A 27,682-nucleotide genomic window follows, 5' to 3' on the forward strand; every position below is an offset into this window, starting at 1 on the left:
AGCACCCCAGGCTTCCCTGTCCTTCACCAGCTCCCAGAACTTACTCAAATTCATGTCTGTTGAGTCAGTGATGCCATCCAACCATTTCATCCTCTGTCATCCCCTTCTCCTCCTGCCTTCAGTCTTTTTCAGCATCAGGGTCTTTTCTAATGAGTCAGCTGTTTGTATCAGGTGGCCAAAGTATTGGAGCTTCAGCTACAGCATCACTCCTTCCAATGAATATTAAGGATTGCTTTCCATTAGGATGGACTGGTTTGATCTCCTTGCAGTCCAAAGGACTCTTAAGAGCCTTCTCCAACACCACAGTTCAAAAGCATCAATTCTTGAGTGCTCAGCTTTCTTTACAGTCCAACTCTCACATCCATACATGACTACTGGAAAAACCATAGATTTGACTATATGGATCTTTGTCAGCAAAGTAATGTCTCTGCTTTTTAATATGCTCTCTAGGTTTGTCATGGCTTTTCTTCCAAGAAGCAGGTGCCTTTTAATTTCATGGCTGCAGTCACCCTCTGCAGTGATTTTGGAGCCCAAGAAAATAAAGTCTGACACTGTTTCCATTGTTTCCCCATCTATTTGCCATAAAGTGATGGGACCAGATGCCATGATCTTAGTTTTCTGAATGCTGAGTTTTAAGCCAGCTTTTCCACTCCCCGTCTTAACTTTCATCAAGAGGCTATTTAGTTCCTCTTCAGTTCAGTTCAGTCGGTCATTCGTGTCCGACTCTTTGCGACCCCATGAATCACAGCACGCCAGGCCTCCCTGTCCATCACCAACTCCCAGAGTTCACTCAGACTCATGTCCATTGAGTCAGCGATGCCATCCAGCCATCTCATCCTCTGTTGTCCCCTTCTCCTCCTGCCCCCAATCCCTCCCAGCATCAGAGTCTTTTCCAATGAGTCAACTCTTCACATGAGGTGGCCAAAGTACTGGAGTTTCAGCTTTAGCATCATTCCTCCCAAAGAACACCCAGGGCTGATCTCCTTCAGAATGGACTGGTTGGATCTCCTTGCAGTCCAAGGGACCCTCAAGAGTCTTCTCTAACACCACAGTTCAAAAGCATCAATTCTTCGGCACTCAGCCTTCTTCACAGTCCAACTCTCACATCCATACGTGACCACTGGAAAAACCATAGCCTTGACTAGACGGACCTTAGTCGGCACTTTCTGCCGTAAGGGTGGTGTTATCTGTATATCTGAGGTTATTGATATTTCTCCCGGCAATCTTGATTCCAGCTTGTTCTTCATCCAGCCCAGCATGATGTAGTCTGCACATAAGCTAGACAAGCAAGGTGACAATATACAGCCTTGACGTACTCCTTTCCCAATTTTGAACCAGTCCATTGTTCCATGTCTGGTTCTAACTGTTGCTTCTTGACCTGCATACAGATTTCTCAGGAGGTGGGTAAGGTAGTAAGGTATTCCCATCTCTTTAAGAATTAAAAACGGAAATCATACAGTTAACGCTTTGGAACACTTTCTCTGTGCCAGGCACTGCTTTAGGGGTCCTGCATGTATTCACTCATTTAATACAACTGTTGGGGTCACTATGAAGAAAGCAGGAGAGACTCCATCTTGAAGCCTGTCATACATCTTAAAGAAAGGATGTGAACTGGGCCTGAACTCTGCTCAAGAATGAAGAAACCATTGCTAACAAAAACCAGGTCTCCTTCCCTCCTTATAGATAGCAAATGGAGATTATAGTTGAAGTCTGGTTGCTCCTGTTAGATTAACCATGGAGACCCCCCCCCCACCCCCACCTAAGATGTATAATCATTGTTCCCACCCTTTAACCTTAACTGTTTATTCTCCTAGTACCTGCTTGTTGTAAAGCTCAATCATACACATCAAAGAGGTTGCTAACATGTAACCAGTCATTTAGCTAGAGGTATAAAACTAAGTCTCTCAGAAACATCAGGCTCCTTGTTGGGAACTGATTCCCCTTGGACCCGCTGGAGTAATAAACTGTACTCCACTGTCCTGTGTGTCCTTCGAGATATGTTTTGTGACTCCAGATTCCACAACACAACCACTAAGAGTTTAGTGCTATTAATGTCCTTTTTTTAACAGAGGAAGCTGAGGCAGAGGAAACCCATTCTTGAGGTCACACTGTGATCGGTGCCCAGCAGAGTTTGATCTGGGTAGTCTGACTCCAGATTTAGAAAAGAGAAGAGCTTTTGCTGGAAGGAGCTCTGCTTGAAGAACCAGATACCATGCATATGAATCTAGGCTCTGTCCCACACTAGCCAAGTGACCTTGGGCAAGTTATCCGACCCTCAGTTTCCTAATCTGTTAAATGGGAAGAATAAGAGATGGTCTGTATGGGGCTCCAGGCACACAGAAGTACTTAAAAATGAGCTTCTGGGACTTCCCTGGTGGTCCAGTGGCTAAGACTCCATGCTCCCAATGCAGGGGGCCTGGGTTCAATCTATGGTCAGAAAGCTAGATCCCATATGCTGCAACTAAAGATCCGTGCACCACAACTAAGACCAGGCATAGCCAAATAAATAAAAATAAATATTTTTTTTTTAAAAGAAGAATGATAGCTGCTAACATTTCTAACCTACCCCTCGCTTTCTGCATATATCTAGATACACATGCTGTTTTTTCCCTAGTTAATTTCTATTCATCAGAATTCAGCCTGGTGACACCACCTTGTCCACAAGACTTCCCTGCAGGAAGAGCAGCAAGGGAGGTGAGCATAAGTTACTGAGGACACCATGCCAGGGGAGCAGGGAGACAGAGTGAAAGGCTAAGTGTGGCTGGCTGGTGGCACCTCTATCCGACAGCACAGAACAGATCATTTTTATAACATCAGAAAGTTCTACCTGACAGCGTTGTTCTAGGCCATGCAGAGTCTTGCAGACACAAGAGCAGAGGGAATTGGATTCACCCGAACAGGATATTTTCTTAGAACAGTTACCCTGCCTTCCTCCCAAGAGTGAAAACAGCAGTATCATCATTGCCTTTGCTTTATTGAATAAAGGAGCTCTCATCTCTGCTGAAAAGCTTCTCAATTGCTGATTCTGCATCATCAAAACAGTGAATCGATCCGTTAAAGAGAAATCACCCCCTGATCATCTCATTCTGAACCCCACAGAACACTAACCATCCTTAGAGACAAATTGATGCCTTTGTACCCAGAGAATTAATCACATGTGATTTTTTCCATATCTAAAATTAGGTCAAACTTGACTCATTTCATTGAAAGAAAATAATTCTTGGCTGCGAACCCCTTCTGAATGATGCTGTTGGTTGTGAGACACACATGTAAAGCTTCATGTGGGTACCAGAGCAGTGCCCCGGCAGGTGAAGAGGTCAGGACGCCTGCTGGCAGCTGACACATCGCACCTTAAAGCTTTGAGACCACCGGCAGGTCCCGGGCGTCAGTCTCCAGCCACTCAATGAGGATCCGATTCAACTCGGTGGGTCTGGAAAGGGAACAGAAGGTGATTCCCATTTGTCTCCACCCACTCACCTGGCTTGCGGGCAGGTAGGGGTGACAAAGCGAGCGGCTTATTGGAGGTGAACAAGGAGCCCTGATGTCCCCCACCCAGGGACCCTCATCTCCTTACTTCTCCATCTGTGTCCAGTGTCCACAATCCTTAATGTGTCCCCTTTTCAGGTGGGGAATCTGGAAGAAAATCCCATCCAGAAAAGTAAATGGCAGAAGGCAAGTTTTCTGCTTCCCACAGGCCACCCTGCTGAAAACCCCACATTATTTACAAAAGGAATGACCACTGCTCAAGCTCCTACTATGTGTTAGGTGCTCTAAACACACTGCATCATTTCACCTTGACCATGATCTTCTGGGTAACTTGAAGGCTCAGAAAAGAAGCTAGGTGACTGGCCCAAAGCCACACAGAAAGTGGCTGAACTAAGACTCAAATTCAGGCTGACCCATACTCATCACAACAGATTGCCTCCCTTCAGAACCATTAGGCCTTGGTCCATTCGCTGCCTGGAAAAGGCCAAGTCAAGCTTGGTTCACTCTTGCCCTGCAGCCGTGATCTTGTCCCCTCCCCAGGCTGCCTCCCTCCTCGCTGGTGGTCTGTAGGCAGGGCTGTTCCGCCTCTCTTCGGCACCTGAACCCCCAAAGTAGGTCACAGCCCTTTCTTGACTGGTTCCACAGTCCACAAAGGGCGTCCCTTGCAGCAGCCCTTGAGACACAGTCTCTCTGTCACACGAGATGATGCTAACAAAGCCACGGCCAAGTGCAGGCGAATGCTCTCAGTATCCAGCCGCGATACTTGAGCAGTCATGGTGACCTCACTCAAGACCTCCCAATTCCCACCAACCTCCAAGCTTTCGGCAGAGAACACTTCCAAATCACAGGTTTGACTCTTGAGAGTCTCTTGGACAGCAAAGAGATCAAACCAGTCAATCCCCGGAAATCAACCCTGAATATTCATTGAAAGGATTGGTGCTTAAGCTGCAGCTCCAATACCTTGGCCACCTGATGTGAAAAACTAGATCCTGGGAAAGATTGGAAAAGACCCTGATGCTGGGGAAGACTGAAGGCAGGAGAAGGGGACAACAGAGGATGTGGTGGTTGGATTGCATCACGGACTCAATGGACATGAGTTTGAACAAACTCCGGGAGTTGGTGATAGGGAATCCTGACATGTGGCAGTCCATGAGGTCACAAAGAGTTGGATGCCACTTAGCGACTGAACAACATCAATTCCACTTCAGTGGTCCCCATGCACTTAGGTCCATGCAGCTCAGCAGCTCCCAGTGGGCTCAGGGAAACCCTGATGCCTATAGGGTTCCTGTCATCCTCTGAGCTCTTTCAGCTACCCTCACCTCTCAAAACCCCATCTCCTCTCCCATTCTCTCTCTGCCAGGAAAGCCTTAAGAGTTCCTCAAGCCCAGAAGTGGTGGTCGGCGTTTCTGTGAAGCCCCTGCTCCCAGGTGTGCCCCCATCCTCCCAAGCCTCTTAGGTACTGCATTAACTGCTGGCCCTGAGCTCCTGCATGGCAGGCTCTGTACCTTCTTCGTCTTTACCCCCGTGCTACCTAGCACTATCCCAGGGCGTCTCAGTGCACTGTAAAAGCCCATGAGATGAAAGAGTGAGTGAGTGGTGAGAGACTGCAGAAGGGTGGTGGAAAGGAAGTCTTCATCGCTACTCCCAAAAGGTGACTATCTCACTGTGGAGGAAGGCCTTATCAAGCAAGTGGTTTCCCTGAACATCCCACTCTGCATCCTCTGGGACATCTGAGCCCTCTGCCAGGAAGCCCCGATGACCCTGACTTCCCTTACCCAGTCCTCCATATGCTTGGACAGCTCAGGAGTGAGCACAAAGTCCTTCTCCGCGGTGACCATCAGGGCTGGAATCAGGATCTGGGGAGAGATTAACAGGAAGTAGAAGCAGTCTCCCTGCTTGGGCTCCCCCATCACCTGGGAAAGGAAATGTTATTTTCACACCCTGTAGCTTCCTCCGCTTGTTTAGTCACCAAGTCATGTCCGATTATTTTGTTACCCCATGGACTGTAGCCAGCTAGGATCCTCTGTCCATGGGATTCTCCAGGCAAGAAAATTGGAGTGGGTTGCTATTTCCTTCTCCAGGGGATCTTCCAGACCCAGGGATGGAACCTGAGTCTCCTGCATTGGCAGGTGGGTTCTTTACTCCTGAGCCACTCTTAATTCCTCCCCAAAGACCCCTCACAGCACCACTGTGGTCTGGTTTTGTTTTCATCATGCTTTGTGCGAAGGAGGCACCACTATTGAAGATCTACAATGACTGTGTAAGAGATTAGAAAATGTATTAATATATCTTGGTCTCTGCCCCTGGTGCTTGACACAGAGCTCCTGAAGCCCTTGTAAATTCCTAAGTGGTAAGAGTTCTCAGAGCATCTTTTGTTCTAATGAGGTGACTCTGGGTGGGTTCCTGGATGGGGGCTCGTCACCAGAAAGATAAAGCCAGGATTAGAAGCTTGGGATTTTCAGCTACCTCCCCCTCCCCCACGTCTGGAAGGGGAGGGAGGGAGGAAGGGCTGGAAGTGGAGTTAATAATTGATCGCACCTACATGAGAAAGTCTCCATGAACATCCACCCAACTCCAGGAGCATGGAATTCAGAGACCTTCTAGGCTGGTGAAATCCACACTGAAAGGGTAACATGTCACAACTCCAGGGAGACAGAGGCTCCTGTGCTCGGGACCCTCCCAGATCTTGCCCTGTGCCTCCCTTCATCTGGCTGTTCATCTCTGTCCTTTATTAAATTCTTTTATCAACTGGTTAGGGTTAGGGTTCTCCAGGGGATCTTCCCAACCCAAGGATCGAACCTGGGCCTCCTGCATTGCAGGCAGGTTCTTTCCCGACTGAGCCACCAGGAAAGCTCAAATAACACTTTATAAACTGGTAAACAAAAGTGCTTCCCTGAGTTCTGTGAGCCACTGTGACAAGTTAATAGATTCGGGGGGTGGGGTTCTGAGACCCTCCAATTTATAGCCAATCAGTTGGAAGCACAGGTGGCAACCTGAATGTGGGGTTGGCATCTGAAGTCGAGGGGTCAGTCTTGTCAGACTGAGCCCTTAACCTGTGAGCTCTGATACCCTCTCCAGGTAGATGCTGTCAGAACTAAGTTAAACTGTAGGCTACCCAGGTCGTGTGGCAGAGAACTGCTTGGTGTGGGGAAAAACCTCCACACATTTGGTGGTAATAAGTGTCAGAAAGAAAGTGTTTTGGGGACTTCCCAGGCAGTCCAGTGGATAAGATTCTCTGCTTCCAATACATAGGGCTTGGGTTCAATCCCTGGTTGGGGAAATAGACCTCATATGTTGCACCTAAGACCTGGTCCAGTCAAATAAATAAATAAATAAGTTTTTTTTTTTTTTTTAAAGAAGAAAGTGTTTTGTGTGAAAGTAAAAGAGACACAGAGAAGGAAAAGACTGTTTTTCTCAATATGGATGGATTCGGGCATGTAGTGACCACTCAGGTTCCGTGTATGTGTGCGTAAGTACATGCATGTGGTCTGCTCCGGGGACTGATATTTCTGGAACCAACCAAATGGCACCAGGAAGGAGGAAGATGCCCTTGCATGGATGGAGATTGATATTCCTTTTCTTTGAACTGAACGGATGCTTCAGAGGGGCAGCCAGAGTGTGACTGGGCCAGCCGCATGGAGACCAGCGTGACATTCGAGGCAGCTAAATGACTTCACCTTTATCCACTGATAAACGGGGCACTGCCGGATTGAGAGGACCCCTCTTTATTCTTGTTCTCATGTCACCATTACAACTTCCGGACGGCATTCATTGTCTCTGGTTAAGGAATTTGCACTTTTTATTTTTATTTTTATTTTTTTACCTACAATGCAGAGCTGTGTGCTTCCCACTGCTCCCCCTCCTCTAAGGAGTGAAGACCCAGGGGTGGCTTTGTGGCTGAAATGAATCCTGAGGCTGCTGTGGGGGTGTGTGGAGGGACGCCCTCCACAGTGTTCCAAGGGAAAATGTGAAGGCGTAGTACAGGTGTAGAAGGAGGTGGGAGAGAAGAGCTGGAAGGAAACCTCAGAAGAAGGGGTCCCCAACCTTAGATCCCTGGGCTTCACCTCCCTAAAGACCTCATCTTCATCCCTCACGCTATGAGACAATCTATCGATCACACTGGGGTTTTGTCCATCACAGAGCAGAGTGATGACTGGCGCAAGAGCATTAATTAAGCCACTATTATGTATCAAGCATTGTTCTAGCTCAGCATTCCATATGCATCAACCCACTGTATCCTTACACAGATCCTGAGGAAGGCACTGCTCTTGTCATTTCCATCTTAAGCAGCCACAGAGAACAGAGTGGGTAAGTGCCTTGCCCAAGGTCACACAGGGATTACAAGGCCATCGTGCCCATCCTGTTCTTTTTTCTTCTTTTAAATTTTATTTATTTGGCTGTCAGGTCTTAGTCACAGTACATGGGATCTTTAGTTATGTGTGCTCAGTTGAGTCTGACTTTCTGCAGCCCCATGAACAGCAAGCTGGTAAGCTCCTCTGTTCATGGGATTCTCCAGGCAAGCATGGTGGGTTGTCATGCTCCTCCAGGGGATCTTCCAGACCCAGGGATTGAACTCAGGTCTCCTGCATTGCAGACAGATTCTTTACCGTCTGAGCCACCAGGGAAGCCCAGATATTTAGTTGTGACATGCGAACTCGTAGCTGAGGCATGTGGGATCTAGTTTCCTGACTAGGGATCAAACCTGGGTGCCTGCCTGCACTGGGAGCATGGGGTTTTAGCCACCAGAACACCAGGAAAATCCCTGCTCCACCTGCTGTTAACTACTATGTTTCATGTTCTCCTGCCTGAATACCTGATTCCGAGCGGTCAGGACCGCCCTTGTTTTATTTGTCTGGTGCCCCAAAGTCTAGCACAGTTCGTGGCACATAGAGGATGTTCATTTTCAACTGAATCAAGGAGATGGCTGGGGTTACTGAATGAGCTGGGGAACGTGAAAATGCAATTTCCCTTAGATTTTTAATGCTCTGAGTGTAAACCTGGGACTCCATTACTCCGTTTGCTGACCTGGAGACTGGAAACCTGACTTCTGCTTGACAAATGAGGAAACTGAGACTCAGACTGACTTGGTCAAGGTGACACACCGAGGGGTTAGAGCCCTATCTCTCCTGTCTCTCTCAGAGCATGTGATGCTCCTGTGAGCTGGGGGCTTCAACCTTGTGATCTCTGGGGGTTGCCCTGGACCACCTGCACCTGGAGCTGGGACACCACTGGGACACCTGGGTGCAGTCACCTGGCAGACCCCTGTCCCCCTCCGCCCCACCCTCTGCCATTCCAAGAGAAGCAGCTGCGCAGAGGTCCTAAGAGGAAACTCTGCAGTGGAGGTGCTTCCCAGAGCAGCTGGCAGTCTGTCCACCCCCAACCCTGACCAGCTAAATTGGGTTCATGGATGCCCGCAGGGTGACTTGGGAGAGAACAGCATGGGACTCACCTTTCTCCCTGAGCCTTTGCAGCCCCACTCCCAGTTCGTGTCCATGTTCCGGTACCAGTTTAGAGGCCCCCTGGGAGGGGCAGATTGGGAAATAAAAAGAGGAAAGCTTTTAGTAGATGTTTGTGCTACAGACCCCACCAGCAACCAGCTCAGCGTCGAGCCAGTCTTCCCAGGAAGAGCCAAGATTCTGGCAGGGGATCGAGAACACAGCCTGGGAGTCACTCCCTGGTGCCCTATAGGCCTGCCAGGCTTTATGGAGCACAGCCTGGTGCAGGCATGGCCCTGGACTGAGAGCTGACACTCTCTGAAACCAGCATGGGGGGACACACAGAAGCCAGCCCCACAGGACTCTCTGCTTCCTCCCAGGGCTGTCTCAGAAGAGGGTGGGAACTTGCCTTAGTGCCCTCACCAGCCAGAGCCACTCTCCCTGCCCCAGGAAACCCAAAAAAAGGGATACGGGGAGATGCTTCATCCTAACGGGACACCAGTGAGTGATGCCGAGGTGTCTCCACCGGACTAGCAGGGTGGCCCCAGGGCTGTGCCTGGAACATTCTCCCAGTCCTCAAGCACAGGAGGGGTTGGTGCTGTTGGGCCCTTGAGACTTCTCCAATGTGAACAAGGGCCTGGAAAGACCCTAGATGAGCCATGTGTCCTTTCAGCGCGCACGCTTCAGCTGTCTCCATGGATGGTAGCCAGGTTCCTCTGTCCATGGGATTCTCCCAGCAAGAAGACTGGAGCCGGTTGCCAGGCCCTCCTCCAGGGTATTTTCTGGACCCAGGGATCAAACCCATGTCTCCCAAGTCTCCTGCACTGCAGGCAGATTCCTTACCACTGAGCCAGCAGGGAAGCCCCAAGTGTGTGTGAGTGGTGTGCTCAATTGTGTCCGGCTCTGAGACCCCATGGACCATAGTCTGCCAGGCTCCTCTGTCCAGAGGATTTTCCGGGCAAGAGTACTGGAGCGGGCTTCTAAGTTCCCTTCCTATGAGAGGAGGGGCTGGAGCAGATTGCCTTCTACGCTCCTTTCTATAGCACATCTGTGCCCCAGTCTGAGGCTCCTAAATTGCTACCCACTTCAGAAATACATATGCAGTTTTGAGTTTATGTGGGTTTTTATGTTCTTTTGAAGTAAGAACTCAGAACTGTCTTCTGATCCTCACTGAGATCACGACTGAAAAAAAGCTAAAAATATGTGCTCTGAAAGGACTCCTAAGCATAAGGGAGAACAAACTGAACTCTCCAAACTAGAGCAGGCTGAGCATCGTCAGTAAAGAGCCTCCTGACACTGGAAGCATTCAAGCAGAGGCTAGCCAGACGTTGAAGGGGGCTGAGCTGGAAGATCACTGGGCTTTGCCCTGTACGTGTGAGCAGAAGAAGCTGTCTGCCCACCTTCTCTCTCCTGCGTTTGGGGCGCTGTCCTCTTTACCTGAAACCAGACTTCTTGAACTCCTGCACATAGAACTGGATGTCCTCCTCAGTGACCATCTTGCTGAGGGTGGGCTCCTCTGGGGTGTTCACAAGGAGTCCTCCTGCAAAAAGCCACTTGTTTCTTCTCCACCATCCCCTTCCCATTGTTCTTCACCACCATCCCCTCCCCGGGGTCAGATGTCTGAGTTATAACACCTTGGTGTCTCTTGAGACCCTCCACCACCTCTCCTTGTCTTATTACGGTGCTTTTTGCCTCCTCAAGAGACTATATGGCAGAAATCAACACAATATTGTAAAGCAATCATCCTCCAATTAAAAATAAATAAATTTTAAAAAACAGACTGGGACTCCCTAAGGGCAATGACGCTGTCCCATGGGTTTGGATACCTGCTCCCGCTTTTACACCAAGTGTACACTTTAAGTGTTTGAGGAATGAAGGAATGAATCAGTGACCATGTGAATGAGTAAAGGGGTGAAGGGAGGGAAGGGAGAGGTGTTCCTGACTAGTGACAGAAGTTTAACCCCAGCCTGGACACTTTGGACAAACTCTGGCACTCTTGTAAGACTCATTTTTCTCATCTGTAGAACAGAGATAATAGTGAGAGTTTTCAGGGATGTCATGAGGATCATAAATAATATAACTAAAAAGGGCTAGCCCAGTGTCTGATGCACAGAGTAGGTGCTCAAACAAGTGGTAGTGATCATTGTTATTAATACAAAATACTAGGGAATCATGGCAAAGTCACAGCCTTGGTGCCAAGCAAGGTTCTCTGGAAACAGTGCTGGATCCAGGAGCGGAGGGGATGAGCACTTGGTCTGCTTCTGGCTCTGGCTCCTTGCTTATTTCCAAACTGCGAGGGAGAACGGGGGCTGTTGGAACAGAGCTTGATGGAGGGGAGGCCAGGGAATTGTGACAGAAGCGACCTGGCTGGGGTCTGGCCTGATTTCCTCCCTACCTGCACCAGGTGACCATGCAGAGGTCAGGTTCTATCTTGGGTCTCTGTCCTAATCAGTAGAGGATGCTTTGACAAGCTCTGAGAGTTCTCCAAGCTCTTGGCTCTAAAACTCTGTGGGTAAAGGGAAGCCGGGGCCTCATGTTCACCCTGGGTTAGGGTAAATGTGATTTACCAGCAGAGGCTCTATGTTAAGCATGTCAGAGTTCAGGCTGGCAGGTGACTGCTTCTGCCCGCGGCTGGCAGATGGAGAAACAATCATTTAACGTTCAGCTGGTTCCTGCCATGGCCCCTCCTGTCTCCCTTTCCTCCTGAGAATGTCTCTTACCCATTTCACAGACTCTGCTCACGGTGATGAAAGTCTGGAGGGAGAAAAGTTAGAAACAATGTCATGGGTCAAGCAAAGGAAATACATATGAACAGGGTGTCTAAAAGCCCTGTGTGTGCGAGCAGACCATACAAATATTCTAAATGCCCAGGAGAGCTAGGCGGGTCCTGAGTGCTCAGAGTAGGGATAGCTCCCACCAAGCTCCAGGTTACAGCCACTTCTGGGTGTTTGCAGGTCTTGGCAATGTAAACCCTGGGTGTACCAACCAATAGGAACAAGAGATTAGGCCTTAGGTCTATGGCAGATGGGAAGTTAAAAATCAGATTGTCCCTGCTATCCACAGAGTCAATCTGGAGTCATCAGTTAAAGGGTGGACTAGGAAAAACTTTGGAGAAGGAAATGGCAACCCACTCCAGTATTCTTGCCTAGAGAATCCCGTGGTCACAGGAGCCTGGTGGGCTGCTGTCTATGGGGTCGCACAGAGTCAGACACAACTGAAGCGACTTAGCAGCAGCAGCAGGAAAAACCCACCCACCATGATAGAGAGAAATCAAGGGAGCTGTCTATTCAGTTTGACACTAAGAAGACGCTAAAAACACTTCCCTAGGAAATCACAGCTATAAGTCTGCCTTTGCATGTATTTGAGTTTGAATCCACACTGTGAGATCTGGAAAGCCCCAGTAAGTGAAGTAAAACACAACAGTAGTGAAAGGGAGCTTGGGCTGGTAAATTCCACCAGGAGGCCTGGCAGGAGCAATAAATGCTGGACCACCCAGGAAGGGCATTTCCTCCATTTCATCTGAAGCGGGTTGGAGCAGATTAAGTGCTACTGAAGATGAGCTCGCAAACCAAAATTACAGAACTCTCTCCCCTACCCCCACATACACAATAAGGCCCCACTGCAAGAGACAGCAAGCAAAGCAAACAGTAAACAAGACTCTTCAAGAATACTAAGTAATAGAACCTGAACAGAGAGAGAATAAAAAATGAGTATGCTTAAAATGATTAATGTGGCTTCCCTGGTGGCTCAGATGGTAAAGAATTTGCCTGTAGTGCAGGAGGCCCAGGTTCAGTCCCTGGGTGGGGAAGATCCCCTGGAGAAGGGAATGGCAACCCTGGCCAGTATTCTTGCCTGGGGAATCCCATGGACAGACCGTGGAGTCACATGGAGTCAGACTAAGACAGAAGAAGGGACTGAACAACAAGACTAGAACCGAGACTCTATGGACAGGGATCTGAATGCTTTGAAAAATAATCAAATACAACTTTCAAAAATTAAAAAAAAACAAAAAACTGTTCATTGAAATTAAAACCTCAAAGATGGGTTAAACTGTGGATCAGACATGACTAAAAGACAAACAATACACAGAAGGTAGACTTGAGACTGATTTCTTACCAACAGTGATAGAAGTTTCTAGAAGAAAATAATTGTCAACCTAGAATGCTCTGATAAACTCTTCCTCAGGCCTAAGAGCAAATGGCAAAACCAATACAGTATTGTAAAGTAAAATATAGTAAAAATAAAAAATTTAAAAAAAGAGATATTTTTGAGACCAAAAGATGATGAGTTTTTTCCTAACAAACACTTATTGAAAAAACTACAAAAGAAGGTACTTCAGGAAGAAAGAAATTGAACTGAGTATCAAAGAGTGAGGTGCCAGAAGTGCTCAGCAAAGAAACTGGCAAAAATCGGGACATCTGAGCAGGCACTGACCAGACAAAGCAACAGTGACTCCTAACACATAAGACAGGACAGTGGGATTACCACAATAAAGCAGACTAGGTTCTTGCATTGCTCCAGAAAAGAGTTAGAAGCATCAATTCACTCTGTACCTTCATAAGCAATTATGCATATGCAAATGATAATGGTAATAACTTCTTAACTGTCACCATTATGACCAGTTCAGTTCAGTTACTCAGTCGAGTCTGACTCTTTGCGACCCTGTGGACTGCAGCACGCTAGGTTTCCCTGTCTGACCAACCGTGTTTGACCAGCTCCTGGAGCTTGCTCAAACTCATGTCCATCGAGTCAGTGATGCCATCCAACCATCTCATCTATATATATATTTCGAAGCCTTCCTGGTGTGTTTCAGTTAGGACCAGACCTTTCCCCATTATAATGAAGGGACCAGTGGGAATGAGGACCCCAATCACCCTGACCACAGAAGTCAAAGAAAAGCAGGCCAGTTGCTAACTGCCAGACCCTGACACCCCCATCCTCCCATCCCTGCATCCTCCCGCAGGAGGCAGATGCACCCCTGAAGCTCCCACTTTCTGCTGAAAACCCACCCCACGCCCCGCACTCCTCACCTCATCGCTTGATCTGAAGAAGCTTTTGAAAGTCCGACTCAGGTTCTTTTCCAGTTCAGCCTCAGCCACTCCCTAAAACAATCAAGAAAGCAAAATGAAAGATGCGGCAGAGATTTCGGAAACCTATCTGACCCAAAGCAAGAAGCCCGTGACCTCTGTCCCATCCAGCCCAAGATTCACCAGAAGTGTACAATTTTGAATTTTCATATTGAAAAACATTTTTTTTAAGCTTCAAATAAAATATGGGATTCTGACAGTGGTCCCCTCTACTGCTACTGCTGCTGCTAAGTTGCTTCAGTCGTGTCCGACTTTGTGCGACCCCAGAGACGGCAGCCCACCAGACTCGCCTGTCCCTGGGATTCTCTAGGCAAGAATACTGGAGTGGGTTGCCATTTCCTTCCCCAATGCATAAAAGTGAAAAGTCGAAGTGAAGTTGCTCAGTCGTGTCCGACTCTTAGCGACCCCATGGACTGCAGCCTACCAGGCTCCTCCATCCATGGGATTTTCCAGGCAAGAGTACTGGAGTGGGGTGCCATTGCCTTCTCCAGTGGTCCCCTCTACCCCACCCTAAACCTGGGAGGTAGGTTTATGGCTATCACTTTTTTTTCTCTTTTTCTAAATTTTTACAACGAGAATGTAATACTTATAATATTCACTTTATTATTATAGACTGGGGCAGGAATGAAGTGTTGGGGGCAGAAGGGTGGTGAGGGGAAGAGGAGGGTTCGGAGGAGGCCTAGAAGCCAAAGGCGGTTCCAACCATGGGTCTCAAATTGCCATAGTAATGTCAAAACCAACTCCTTTGATTTGGACCCAGGTTGTCTCCCCAAGAACAAGACAGTAAGGTGTCTTTGGCTAAGGAGCTGGGACACGTATCATTTGTGCTCCCAGTTCTTCCCGCCACATGAGAGCTCAAGTTGGTACACTGGACTCTTTCATCCATATCTGATTCTTTGGTCATTTCCACGCCTAATCAAACCCTGTACCAAACCCTGCCTTCTCTTTGAAGCCCCACCTCCCTCATGACAATAAAACAGCTCTGCTCTTCCTGGTGTGTTCTCTGTGGTCCACGCTGAGAAAGCAGGAAAACATCCACTCAGGGGGGCATCTGTGACTGGTCTTGGATGGACCAGAGGCTGGATGCAGTGAAAGGTTTATTCGTCTCCTGCTAGTAACATTCCCAGAGAGTGTTAGCGAAAGCAGGGTGTGGGGTCTGGCTGCTTGCTGCTCAAAGGTCAATAAACAGGCCAGGTTGGTGGAAAGGAAAGTTTGCTTCATTTCAGTTGTCGACAACTGGAGGGAGAGGGTGGCAGATGTCTGTCCAAAGGCTGACTCCCAACCCCGACTGGCAACCAGTGGGCAAGAGCTTTTATAGACAGAAGGTGGGGGAACTACATGCAGAAACAGCACAGTCAGCTCTGACAGTCATCTTTCAAATTGGTCATTGGTGGTCCAACCAGCATCATCTTGATTGTTTTAGGTACAGTCAGTCTTCAGTTCCAGGGTCCATTTGCTTCCATTTCTCTGAGCTCAGTTCTTAGAATTGTGGCAGCTTACATCATGGCTGTTGGAGAAGGCGATGGCACCCCACTCCAGTATTCTTGCCTGGAAAATTCCACGGATGGAGGAGCCTAGTGGGCTGCAGTCCATGGGGTCATGAAGAGTCGGACACGACTGAGCGACTTCACTTTCACTTTTCACTGTCATGCTTTGGAGAAGGAAATGGCAACCCACTCCAGTGTTCTTGCCTGGAGAATCCCAGGGATGGGGGAGCCTGGTGGGCTGCCGTCTATGGGGTCGCACAGAGTTGGACACGGCTGCAGCAGCATGTCATGTCTATAGTTTGGTCATCATGTAGTTAACATCATCAACCTGGGATTTCAGTATCTATAAGACAACTTAACAGGAGATGACTCAGAATATTACCTATAGCCCTTGAGAAAGAACTAAAGGTCCTCAACTATGCTTAATGAGTACATTACTGTTATTTGGTTTCTTTTGACTCTTTTCCTTTGTTTTAACTATTTCTCACTTGTCTGATTAAACTTATTCTCTGACTACAGTTTTCCACAGACAAAAGGCTGGCAGACGATATGGGTGGGGTTGGGGCAAGGACCCTGATAGGGTCCTGCTCTGTTTTAAGAGGAGGGTCCTGTAAGCCAGGCTGGCAAAGTGTGCTGGTGGCCCTCAGACCCTGCACACTTTAAGAGGTCCTGCTACCTTGCACTTGTTTATTGTGTAGGTTGCACATCACGAGAGCTCTGGATTTACAAGGCAGCAGCACTACAGGCAAGGAAACATTTATCACCAAGCAGCACTGCATCGGCGGTTTGAGGTTTTCTGATGAAAGCAATGTTGGCATGTTAATCATAATCCTTTGACAAGCATAAGATTCCATCAGGATGGAGAATCAGTCGTGGCCATCAGTGACGTGATGAATGTCGAGGACAGAAATAGCCATGGAAGGCAGTGCATTTTATGTGCTCAATAAAGGCCCCGCATGTTACCACAGGTCATCATTCTTCTTCTTTTTATTGGTTTCTTTGCTTTCTTATTTATTTAATTTTGACTGTGCTGGGTCTTCACTGCTGCTCAGGCTTTTCTCTAGTTGCGACAAACCCCCAGAGGCTACCCTTCTGTGGCAGTGTTTAGGCTTCTCATCGTGGTGGCTTCATTGTGGAGCACGGGCTCTAGGGCGCCCAAGCTTCCATGCCTGCAGCATGTGGGTTCAGCACTCTTGCGGCTCCCAGGCTTTAAAGTGCTGGGTCAATAGTTGTGCGCTTAGCTGCTCTGCAGCATGTGGGATCTTCCTGGATCAGGGATTGAACCTGTGTCTCCTGCATTGGCAAGTGGATTCTTTACCACTGAGCCACCAGGGAAGCCCCATCATTCTTATTTATTGTGAGCATTCCCCATCTGGGAAACAGCTTGGTGTTCCTGAGCTTGGGATATGTCTCAGCGTGTGGAGGAATCTCCACGGGGTCAGAGGTCTGGATAGGCTGCAGAGTGCAAACAGTCCATAAAAGAGCAAATGAATATCAAAAGGGTCAACCAGAAAATCAAAGAGAACACAAAGGTAAATAAGTCTGTCCACCTACATGAAAGCATATCAGATCAACAGAGGTGATGAGGACAAAGGTGAGGGCCAGAGGGGGAGATAAGAGCGTTTGCACTCTGGTGGTGTGCCCTGTTGATATTCTCGGGCTCTCTGTAATTTATAAATGGTGTTACTCTATTTTTAAGTCCCACAGACCAATGACGAGCCTCCTGTTAGTTCACTGGATGGGGCTCCTCCCTCTGTGCTCCTGATCAGAAGAATTAAAGGATGAACTTTGGAATCCAACAAACAAGGTTTCAAGCCCCACTGCAAGTGCTAATCACGTAGTTGGGTCCAGCTCTTTGCAACCCCATGGACTGTAGCCCGCCAGGCTCCTCTGTCTGTGGAGTTCCCCAGGCAAGAATACTGGAGTGGGTTGCCATTCCCTTCTCTGGTGGATCTTCCCAACCCAGGGATCAAATTTGGGTCTCCTGCATTGCAGGCAGATTCTTAACTGTCTGAGCCACCAGGGCAGCCCCACTACTTCTCCTTATTAACTGGGCAACTTAATCTTCCAGAGCCTCAGTTTCCTTATCTGTAAAATGGGAGTTTTATAAGGATAACAGGAGATAATGCCTGTTTCTGATCATGCCTGGTAGAGTATATATAGGAGAGATGCCAATAAATGGTGATTATTGTTGTTATTATTACTGCCATAGTTAAAAGTAACTCGGATTTTCTTTTGTTCCATTTTTGAAGGCTTTTTCCTTTCTTTGTCTTTTAGCCACCACCATTTTGGACTCCTTTTTTCCTATTCTAACTACCTAACAGTTAAAAGTTATTTGATTGCATGAGAATTGTCTAGTTTGGGATCTGGTCCCCTCACAAGCCTGGGGATTTCTTAGGGACACACACTGTATCTTACTTATATTTTTATTCCCACTGTGATAGCCTGGGTAATAAATACATCCCAACAAAGGCTAGATGGATGAGAAGAAGAGAGGAGAAAAAAGGAAAGAATGTGAGATAAATACTTTGGTAGGAATGTCTTCTAAATGACCACATGGATTGTTTTATTTTTTTGCCCTCTACTGTAGGCTCCTATTTACCAAAGAAAGTGTGAAAGAAAATGCAGATTTTATGGCAGGAAGTGAAGAAGAACTAAAGAGCCTCTTGATGAAAGTGAAACAGGAGAGAAAAAAGTTGTCGTAAAGCTCAACATTCAGAAAATGAAGGTCATGGCATCTGGTCCCATCACTTCATGGCAAATAGATGGGGAAACAGTGGAAACAGTGCTGACTTTATTTTTCTGGGCTCCAAAATCACTGCAGATGGTGATTGCAGCTATGAAATTAAAAGACGCTTACTCTTGGAAGGAAAGTTATGACCAACCTAGACAGCATATTAAAAAGCAGAGATACTACTTTGCCAACAAAAGTTCGTCTAGTCAAGGCTATGGTTTTTCCAGTGGTCATGTATGGATGTGAGAGTTGGAGTATAAAGAGAGCTGAGCACTGAAGAATTGATGCTTTTGAACTGTGGTGTTGGAGAAGACTCTTGAGAGTCCCCTGGACTGCAAGGAGGTCCAACCAGTCCATCCTAAAGGAGGTCAGTCCTGGATTTTCATTGGAAGGACTGATGTTGAAGCTGAAACTCCAACACTTTGGCCACCTGATTTGAAGAGCTGACTCATTTGAAAAGACCCTGATGCTGGGAAAGATTGAGGGCAGGAGGAGAAGGGGACAACAGAGGATGGCTGGATGGCATCACTGACTCGATGGACATGAGTTTGAGTGAACTCCGGGAGTTGGTGATGGACAGGGAGGCCTGGAGTGCTGTGGTTTATGGGGTCACAAAGAGCTGGACACAACTGAGCGACTGAACTGAACTGAACTGATGGCAGGACAAGAAAAATTTAGACATAATTTTTTTTTTCTGTGCCTTTCGGCCTCCTCTCCCCCGACACTGTGCACTGTATATCTGCATTAGACATGGAGCAAATCCTCATCAGCAGAAATACCTGCTCAACCTGCTCAACCATAAAGAACAACATTCTTCTCACATCGACAACTCCTTACAAGATAACCTTGACCTTGTAAGGGGCCACGATGAACCATGATGACTCACTAGATTGTGTAAACTGTTGATAAGATATCATTTAATATACAGCTCTCTGTCTCAAAAAGTGTAACTGTGTCTAGACCTCTAATTGGTAGGACAGTTCTCAGAATTTTCTGAGAGACTGTTTCTGGATTATAGTCCTCAATTTGACTTGGATAAAATTGTGCATTTCTGGGACTTCCCTAGTGGACAAACCTAGACAGTGTACTGAAAACCAGAGGCATTACTTTGCCAACAAAGGTCTGTATAGTTTTTCTAATAGTCAAGTACAGATGTGAGAGCTGGACCATAAAGTAGGCTTAGTGCCAAAGAATTGATGCTTTCAAACTGTGGTGATGGAGAAGACTCTTGAGAGTCCCTTGGACAGCCAGGAGATCAAACCAGTCACTCCTAAAGGAAATCAACCCTGAATATTCACTGGAAAGATTGACACTGAAGCTCCAATACTTTGGTCACCTGATGGGAAGAGATGACTCACTGGAAAAGACCTTGATGCTGGAAAAGATTCAGGACAGGAGGAGAAGGGAGCAACAGAGAATGAGATGGTTGGATGGCATCACTGACTCAATGGACATAAGTTTGAGAAAACTTCGGGAGACAGTGAAGGACAGTGGAGCCTGGAGTGTTGCAGTCCATGGGGTCACAAAGAGTTGTACACGACTGAGAGAGGGAACAACAATATGCTTAAGTACAGGCACACTTAAAAGCATAGTTTTAAAACATCTGGGAAATACTCATCAAGCTATTCATAGTAGCTAGTTCTACAGAAGTGAAGGGGGATCTGACTTTTTATTTTAGACAACTCAGTACTTTTTTTCAGATAGCAACCATGAAATACCTAAAGAATAAATGATGTAACAAACCACCAGCAGTCTCTGTAGCTCAAGGAATTACTGTGTTCTAGGGATTAAGATGGAGAAGGCGATGCCACCCCACTCTAGTACTCTTGCCTGGAAAATCCCATGGATGGAGGAGCCTGGTAAGCTGCAGTCCATGGGGTCACAAAGAGTCGGACACGACTGAGCAACTTCACTTTCACACATTGGAGAAGGAAATGGCAACCACTCCAGTGTTCTTGCCTGGAGAATCCCAGGGATGGGGGAGCCTGGTGGGCTGCCGTCTGTGGGGTCGCACAGAGTTGGACATGACTGAAGCGACTTAGCAGCAGCAGCAGCAGGGATTAAGAAAGATTCAAAACATCAAGGGTAATGTGGATGTAGATGGTAATGTGGATGTGCATGTCAAGGTTCCTTCCTTCTATCTCAAAACCATCTCTGTTAATTACCTATAATTTCCCCCTAAATTTTCTCTCTATTCCCTAGTTTTTCAGCTGGTTAAACACCTGAAAGTGTGTTTGGTGCTTGAAATTTGCCCATAGCTATGGTTTTACACACACACACGTGCACACCCATGGGCACCATGAAATCTCCAAAGAAATACAATATAAATACATTGCTAAGGAGAAATAAAGAGGAAGCAGTGTTGGGGGTGGGAGAAAGCAGGGTTAATAGGACACACTGGACGTGCTGAGATGTCCCGAGGGTCAGAATCTTAAGATTAAAAAAAAATGGAACAGGTCGTACTGAAGTCACCCTAGCTGATTCTATTTGTCTTTGCTGTCTTGAGCTGCCACTGACTTCTCCTCCTCCTCCTTTTCTTTCTACAAAAAGGTGAAGGTCATAATCCCTTCCCTGAGAAAAAAAACACAGCTTTTGATTTGAGTTTCCACCAGACTTGGAGAGTTCCCAGGACAGGACAGGACAGTACATGTTGGCTAACAGTTCAAAGAGCTGGATCTCAACGTGGAATTTGTTTAAGCTACATCCCGAGGTGCTCGGAAGAACTTGACGTGGGAGGGCTGGGGACAGGAGTCTGGACCCCTGAGAGCTCACAGCCGCCACCTGCAGGCTGGAGAGAGGTGGCAGCTGGGGTAGGGAGGTAGGAGGGTGGTGGTGGTGGTGCAGGGTACGTAAAGGGTGGGAAAGAGGGGCTCCCAGTGCCTGCAGGTGTGCTGAGTCACTCAGTCATGTCCAACTCTTTGCAACACTATGAACGGTAGCCTGCCAGGCTCCTCTGTCCATGGGATTCTCCAGGCAAGAATACTGGAGTGGGTAGCCATTCCCTTCTCCAGGGGATCTTCCTGACCCAGGGATTGAACCCGAGTCTCTGACATCTCCTGCACTGGCAGGCGGGTTCTTTACCACATAGGAAGCCCAGGGCTCCCAGGGCCCACCCCTGAATCAAAGAGTTGCTTTATGTTGTGTTTTGTTTATTGGCCTGAATTCAGCTTATCTTTAAAGCTATCACTTGGATGAAAACTATCCAACCAGACCCACCTTTTTCAAATGAGGAAACTGAGTGTAGAGACAGAAGCAGACAGGGCTTGTCCATTTCCTCACTGAGCAGGGAGTATACAGGCTGGAGGGACGCATCAGCCGCCATGGTTTCTCCTTAAGATCGAGCTTGGGGCCCATCCTACCAGCCCCAGATACTGGATTCACTCAATCTGGTCTTCTAGTAGCCAGATCACTAATTTGAATATAGAACACTTCCCTGCCAAGAAACTTTGTCCTTAAGAACAAAGTCAGCCCCAAACAGTGACCACAGAGCAATAAAGGTACTGATTTTTTTCCACAATGACTGTAACAACCTTTGAAACAAAAATCATTGCTCTACAATGGCTGCTATTGGTAAGCATCCTTCCCCCTCCCCTGAGGTCACTCTGACCTTGAGCTTATCCTGGGTTGCCCCTCCCCTCCCTGCTTGGATGCACAGGACGCACAGATTAAATCCAAACTCCCTCTGAGTGTGGCTGAAGAGGAGGTGTGAGGGCTTTGAGGACAAACAAGGCAAGGTCAGCATCCTGACCCAGTCGAGTGTCTGGTCTCAGGCCGCTGAGTAAGACTCCTCGAGCCAGCTCAGCTGAAAAGATGGGAGAGAAGGCCACGTGATGATGCCAACAGAACTACCTGGCCCGACAGGCACCCAAGCGTCCACAAGGGAAGAATGGATGAGCCACATACACGCACCGTGGGAAACTGCGTGCACGTGTGCATGCTTAGTCGTGTCCCACTCTGGAACCCCACGGACTGTAGTCTGCCAGGCTCCTCTGTCCATGGAATTTCCCAGGCAAGGATACTGGAGTGGGTTGCCATTTCTAACTCCAGGGGATCTTCCTAATCCAGGGGACGTGGGTTAGATCCTTGAGTCAGGAAGATCCCCTGGAGAAGGGAATGGCAACCCACTCCAGTTTCCTTGCCTGGGAAATCCAATGGACAGAGGAGCTTGACAGGCTACAGTCCATAGGGTTGCAAACAGTCGGATACAACTTAGCGACTGAGTGCGCGTGCGCGCGCGCACACACACACACACACACACACACACACACACACACACATACACACGAGTGGCAGACAGGCAAAGGCTGGATGATAGCTGTGGTGAGATGCTGTCATGATCTTTATCATGACATCCTTCTCTCTTTGGAGTGTTAGGGAGCATCTTTTATCCTTTCTGGAATTACCCAGACATAGCTGGGCATCAGAGTGCAGGGCCCACAAACGGAGGAGGATCAGATGAGGGCAGCTGCAGGAGGGCAGCCAGGCTGGACGACGTTGCTCTCAGGGAATCCAGGGACAGGTGGAAAGCAGCCACATGCGTCACACAGCACTCAAACCCTGGGAAGCAACTCTGAAAGGCATCCTAGGCTTTGAGGCACACAGGTGATACCTAGAAGCCTCCCACATCTTTCAAAGGACATCTGCAGGGGATCTGGTGAGGGACTTTTAGGCTCCAGTGCTGTCTAACTACAAACATCACTCCTCAGTACACAGAAATATCAGGTCCCAGGCAGGAAGCCAGGAGGTGTTCACAACTAGAGGTGGGTTTCACCAGCCGCTCAGCCACAGAACTAAGAAGAGGTGGCTCCAAATGAACACTCAGCCCCCTGCTTTCCCATTTCAGAGAAGCAGAGAACCTCATGCACCACACTGCTGTTCCATCAACACCCCAAATACACACACACATGCAGAATTGCCATCACTCAGGAAGGACTAGCTGAGCTTAGCTTCACCTGAGCCTTCTTGTGAACACCTTTCTCACTGAAGCCACAGAAAACTCAAGAGGACAGAGACAGATCAGACCATCAGGGAGAAGGAGGGAGGAAGGAGAAAGAACAAAACCCTTGGTGGGCTGGCAGGGCCCCGAACTTACTGGTTCCTGGAAGTAGAGCTGATAATTGAAGGCGGGGTTGGCCTTGATGATCTCCATGGAGGACACTTTGGGATTTGACGGCATGAAGGGAGTATTCAAACTGGCCACTGCCCTGTGGGAAGAAGAGGTGTCAAGACACAGACCCTATAAGGAGACAGTCTGCAAGGACCAGAAAGGATCTTATGTGTCAAAACGTGAGCTCGGAGTTGGGGAGTTCCACATACATGATCTCACTCCAGCAGTGCATGGAGTACAGGACCTAAAACTAAACCACCGTTTTTTAAAATTTAATTTTTATGTATTTTATATACCCCAATACAAAACCAAAGAGATTTTTTATTGGGGTATGACCAATTAACAATGTGTGGTAGTGTCAGGTGGACAGCAAAGGGACTCAGCCTTGCATATACATGCATCCATTTTTCCCCAAATTCCCCTCCCATCCAGGCTGCCACGTAACATTGAGCAGAGTTCCCTGGGGTGTACAGCAGGTTCTTGTTGGTTATATATTTTAAATATAGCAGTGTGTACACGACCTTCCCAAAGTTCCTAACTATCCCTTCTCCCCAGCAACCATAACTGCAGTATTTCTCACCTACTTGCCTTCGACAAAGACATGCACACAAGCATGCCCTCATGTACATTACATGCAGTATATCTATCTCGATTAGAATAAGCGCATGGCATAATCTTTCTCTAGATTTTAAAAACACAGTCATTTTTCCTTCCTTCCTTCACTCACTGTTTCCTCTGTGTTGAGTGTAATTCCATGCCACATACTAGGGGAGAGAAAACATAAAACCGATACTCCAGGAGCTCGCCATGGTCTAACAGGAAGCCTAGACAAATACGTGCATGTGTGCTCAGTACTGCCTGACTCTTTGCAATCCCATGGACTGCAGCCAGCCAGGCTCCTCTGTCCATGGGATTTCCCAGGGAGGAATATTGGAGCGGGTTGCCATTTTCTTCAGGGAATCTTCCTGACCCAGGGATCAAACCTGGGTCTCTTGCATTGCAGGCAGATTCTTTACCATGTGAATTACTAGGCTTCCCATAGGAATAAAAGAGAGGGTGTATTTGAAAGACCCCATGAATGCAGAACTAACAGAAGTTGGCCAGGAATACAGTTAGCTTGACTGGTTGGCAAGAATTCCATATCCCACTCTTACCTTGGGGAAACTTTTCCTATGAAAGAAACAGATATGTAGGGGACTCTCTTGGTGGTCCAGTGGTTAGAGCTCTGTGCTTCCAATGCAAGGGGGGTGGGTGTGACCCCTGGTCAGGGAACCCACATGCCACTAGGCACACCCTCCCCCTCCCCCCGCCACCCAAATAAACAGTTAAGAAAAATCCAATTAAATAAAAAAAACCAGATATATGAAATATATTAAAAAACAGATAGATAAAAATATACATATTTTATATATAAAATAGGAGCAATGGGATAATCAGGGCAAAAAAAATAATCAGAGGAATGACTGGTAAGGCTTACTCCATACTAGCCAATAGACATATAATTCAAACCATATATGATTAAAATTTTCTAGTAGCCTGCAGTGCAGGAGACCTGGGTTCAGTTCCTGAGTTGGAAAGATTCCCCTGGAGGAGGGGATGGCAACCCACTCCAATATTCTTGCCTGGAGGATCCTCATGGATATAGGAGCCTGGCAGGCTACAGTCCACAGGGTTGCAAAGAATTGGACACGACTGAGTAACTAAGCACAGCATAGTAGCCAAATTAAGACCAGTAAAAAGGAATATGTGAGATTAATTTTAAACATTATTTAATATTAGTTAATTTGATATTAATTTTAATTTAATGTTAATGGAAATGTTAATTTAATATTTAACCTAATATATAAAAATATTAATAATTTTAATATGTAATCAATATTAAGAATTATTAAGAAGCTATTTTACATTCTTTTTTTCATACTAAGTCTTTGGAACCTGGAAGGCATTTTCTACTTATAGTAATCTCAATTCAAAACTGGCCACATTTCAAAGGTTCAATAGCCATGGTTAAGTTATATTTATGCCTATAGGTTTCTAATGATACCATAGTGAACCCATTTTAAACATTATTTAAGTCACAAGTCAAGAAATTGTAACTTTTACTAAATAGAATGGGACAGAATGGGGTTTTATTTTAATATTAAAAAACCATCACTAAATGAGACAATAGCATGTAAATGAAAATGTTGGCTTAAAGCTCAACATTCAGAAAACTAAGAGCATGGCATCTGGTCCCATCACTTCATGGGAAATAGATGGGGAAACAGTGGAAACAATGTCAGACTTTATTTTTGGGGGCTCCAAAATCACTGCAGATGGTGATTGCAGCCATGAAATTAAAAGATGCTTACTCCTTGGAAGAAAAGTTATAACCAACCTAGATAGTATATTCAAAAGCAGAGACATTACTTTGCCAACAAAGGTCCTTCTAGTCAAGGTTATGGTTTTTCCAGTGGTCATGTATGGATGTGAGAGTTGGACTGTGAAGAAAGCTGAGCGCTGAAGAATTGATGCTTTTGAACTGTGGTGTTGGAGAAGACTCTTGAGAGTCCCTTGGACTGCAAGGAGATCCAACCAGTCCACTCTAAAGAAGATCAGCCCTGGGCTTTCTTTGGAAGGAATGATGCTAAAGCTGAAACTCCAGTACTTTGGCCACCTCATGCGAAGAGTTGACTCATTGGAAAAGACTCTGATGCTGGGAGGGATTGGGGGCAGGAGGAGAAGGGGACAACAGAGGATGAGATGGCTGGATGGCATCACCGACTTGATGGATGTGAGTCTGGGTGAACTCTGGGAGATGGTGATGGACAGGGAGGCCTGGCGTGCTGCAGTTCATGGGGTTGCAAAGAGTCGGACACGACTGAGAGACTGAAATGAACTGAACTGAACTGAAATACTTAAAGACTACTTAGTACATATAAACTGCATTAAGATTACAAAAAGCTGAACCATAGCCTCCTGGCAGCAGCATCTTTAGGTGATTGTTAAAGAAAGGATATAAAACAAACAAGTGAGTACATCCTTATTTTAAATAGGTCCCCAAAGCTTATTTCAGTAGAAAGGCAAAACCATGATTCAAAGAAATATTCCACACCAAATGTTGCCTTTTCTTTTTCCTTCACTCATTGTCTGAATAGAAAGGCAAAGATCAGTGCTGTCAACAATATTTTTTAATAAAAGATGCTCCCAGACCCAGAGATGCGCAGTCCCATTCTCTGGAGACCCAGAGATGTGAGACCCTGAGAGGGTCTCTGCTCCTTTACAACCTCCCAGGAATAAGGTAACAGGGCTGATTTGATGAGAGCAGATGGAGGAGAAGCTACTACCCCAGAACCAACAGCAGACATGGTGGAAATGGCACAAGGAGAAAAGAAACAGGAAACCAGAGCATGCCTGCATGTCTCAGATCTGATGTTATTATACACAAAATTTCACTTGGCTCATGTTAAATCTTTTAAAATTCTCACAGGAGAGAAAGAGACAAAGAGAGAGAGACTAAGTTTAATAGAGTAACAACATTGTGGAGACCATATGTTGTTGCTCTATTTCTTTTTGTTCCCTTCAAGAAGCATCCAGGGACTTCCCTGGTGACCCAGTGGTTAAGAGTCTGCTTTCCAATGCAGGGTCTGTGGGTTCAGTCTCTGGTTGGGGAACTGGGACCCCACGTGCTGAAGGGCAACTAAGTCACAACTAAGGCCCAGCGCAGTCAAATAAATAAAAAAAGAAGAAGAAGCACCTAACACAGTCTGCAGAGTAACTTTTTGGTGAAACTGATTCTTAAGAGCTGATTTCTTACCTTCCTTTTGAATGAGAGAGAGAAAACAGAGAAGCTAAAGAGATCAGAAGAACAGAGCACAAAAACTTTAAAACTATTTTAGGAAATGTTTCATTTTTTCTGGTCTTTGAGATCACCCAACAGTATGAACTGGGGTTGAACTGAGCATAAATATTTTTAAAGTCTCTCAAGTGTTTCCATTTGTATAAACTCTGCCAATCCAAAGGTAATTGGGTTAGTTAGGGAAACACAGATGACTGCTAAGGATGATGTTTTAGTTAATTTGCTAAGATAGAAGGCTGAAATGGGAGGTCAGACAGGCTCTAACTGCAGTTACCAACTCAAGTGGTGTGTGGCCACAAAGGTCACCTGACCCTCCAGGTTCAAAACAAGTCATCTGAAAGTTCCCATGGGTGCCTGAAATGCCATCCTGAAAATGATCATGAGTGATGTGATCATGATCATGAAATATCACTCCAACCTGACTTCTGTACAGCACTTTGCAGGCAGGGTAGCCATGTGTGAGTGTATGTGTTCAATCGTTAAGTTGTGCCAGCTCTTTGCAACCCCC

General features: G+C 46.8%; 1 protein-coding gene across 1 annotated transcript in view; it reads right to left on the reverse strand.

The window, feature by feature from the left end:
- Positions 1 to 2,955: 2,955 nt before the first annotated feature.
- EPHX2 (epoxide hydrolase 2) overlaps positions 2,956 to 27,682 on the reverse strand; it is a 75,066-nt gene continuing 50,339 nt past the window's right edge. The window contains exons 12-19 of the mRNA XM_069575916.1: positions 23,322 to 23,433; positions 13,952 to 14,023; positions 11,642 to 11,675; positions 10,359 to 10,461; positions 8,936 to 9,005; positions 5,262 to 5,342; positions 3,575 to 3,633; positions 2,956 to 3,430 (exon numbers count right to left, since the gene is read on the reverse strand). Of these exons, the coding sequence (XP_069432017.1) occupies positions 3,352 to 3,430; positions 3,575 to 3,633; positions 5,262 to 5,342; positions 8,936 to 9,005; positions 10,359 to 10,461; positions 11,642 to 11,675; positions 13,952 to 14,023; positions 23,322 to 23,433 (610 nt within the window). The 3' untranslated portion in view covers positions 2,956 to 3,351. The remainder of the gene's footprint in view (positions 3,431 to 3,574; positions 3,634 to 5,261; positions 5,343 to 8,935; positions 9,006 to 10,358; positions 10,462 to 11,641; positions 11,676 to 13,951; positions 14,024 to 23,321; positions 23,434 to 27,682) is intronic.

This window comes from Ovis canadensis, chromosome 2, assembly GCF_042477335.2.
Source record: "Ovis canadensis isolate MfBH-ARS-UI-01 breed Bighorn chromosome 2, ARS-UI_OviCan_v2, whole genome shotgun sequence".
Classification (NCBI taxonomy): Eukaryota; Metazoa; Chordata; class Mammalia; order Artiodactyla; family Bovidae; genus Ovis; species Ovis canadensis.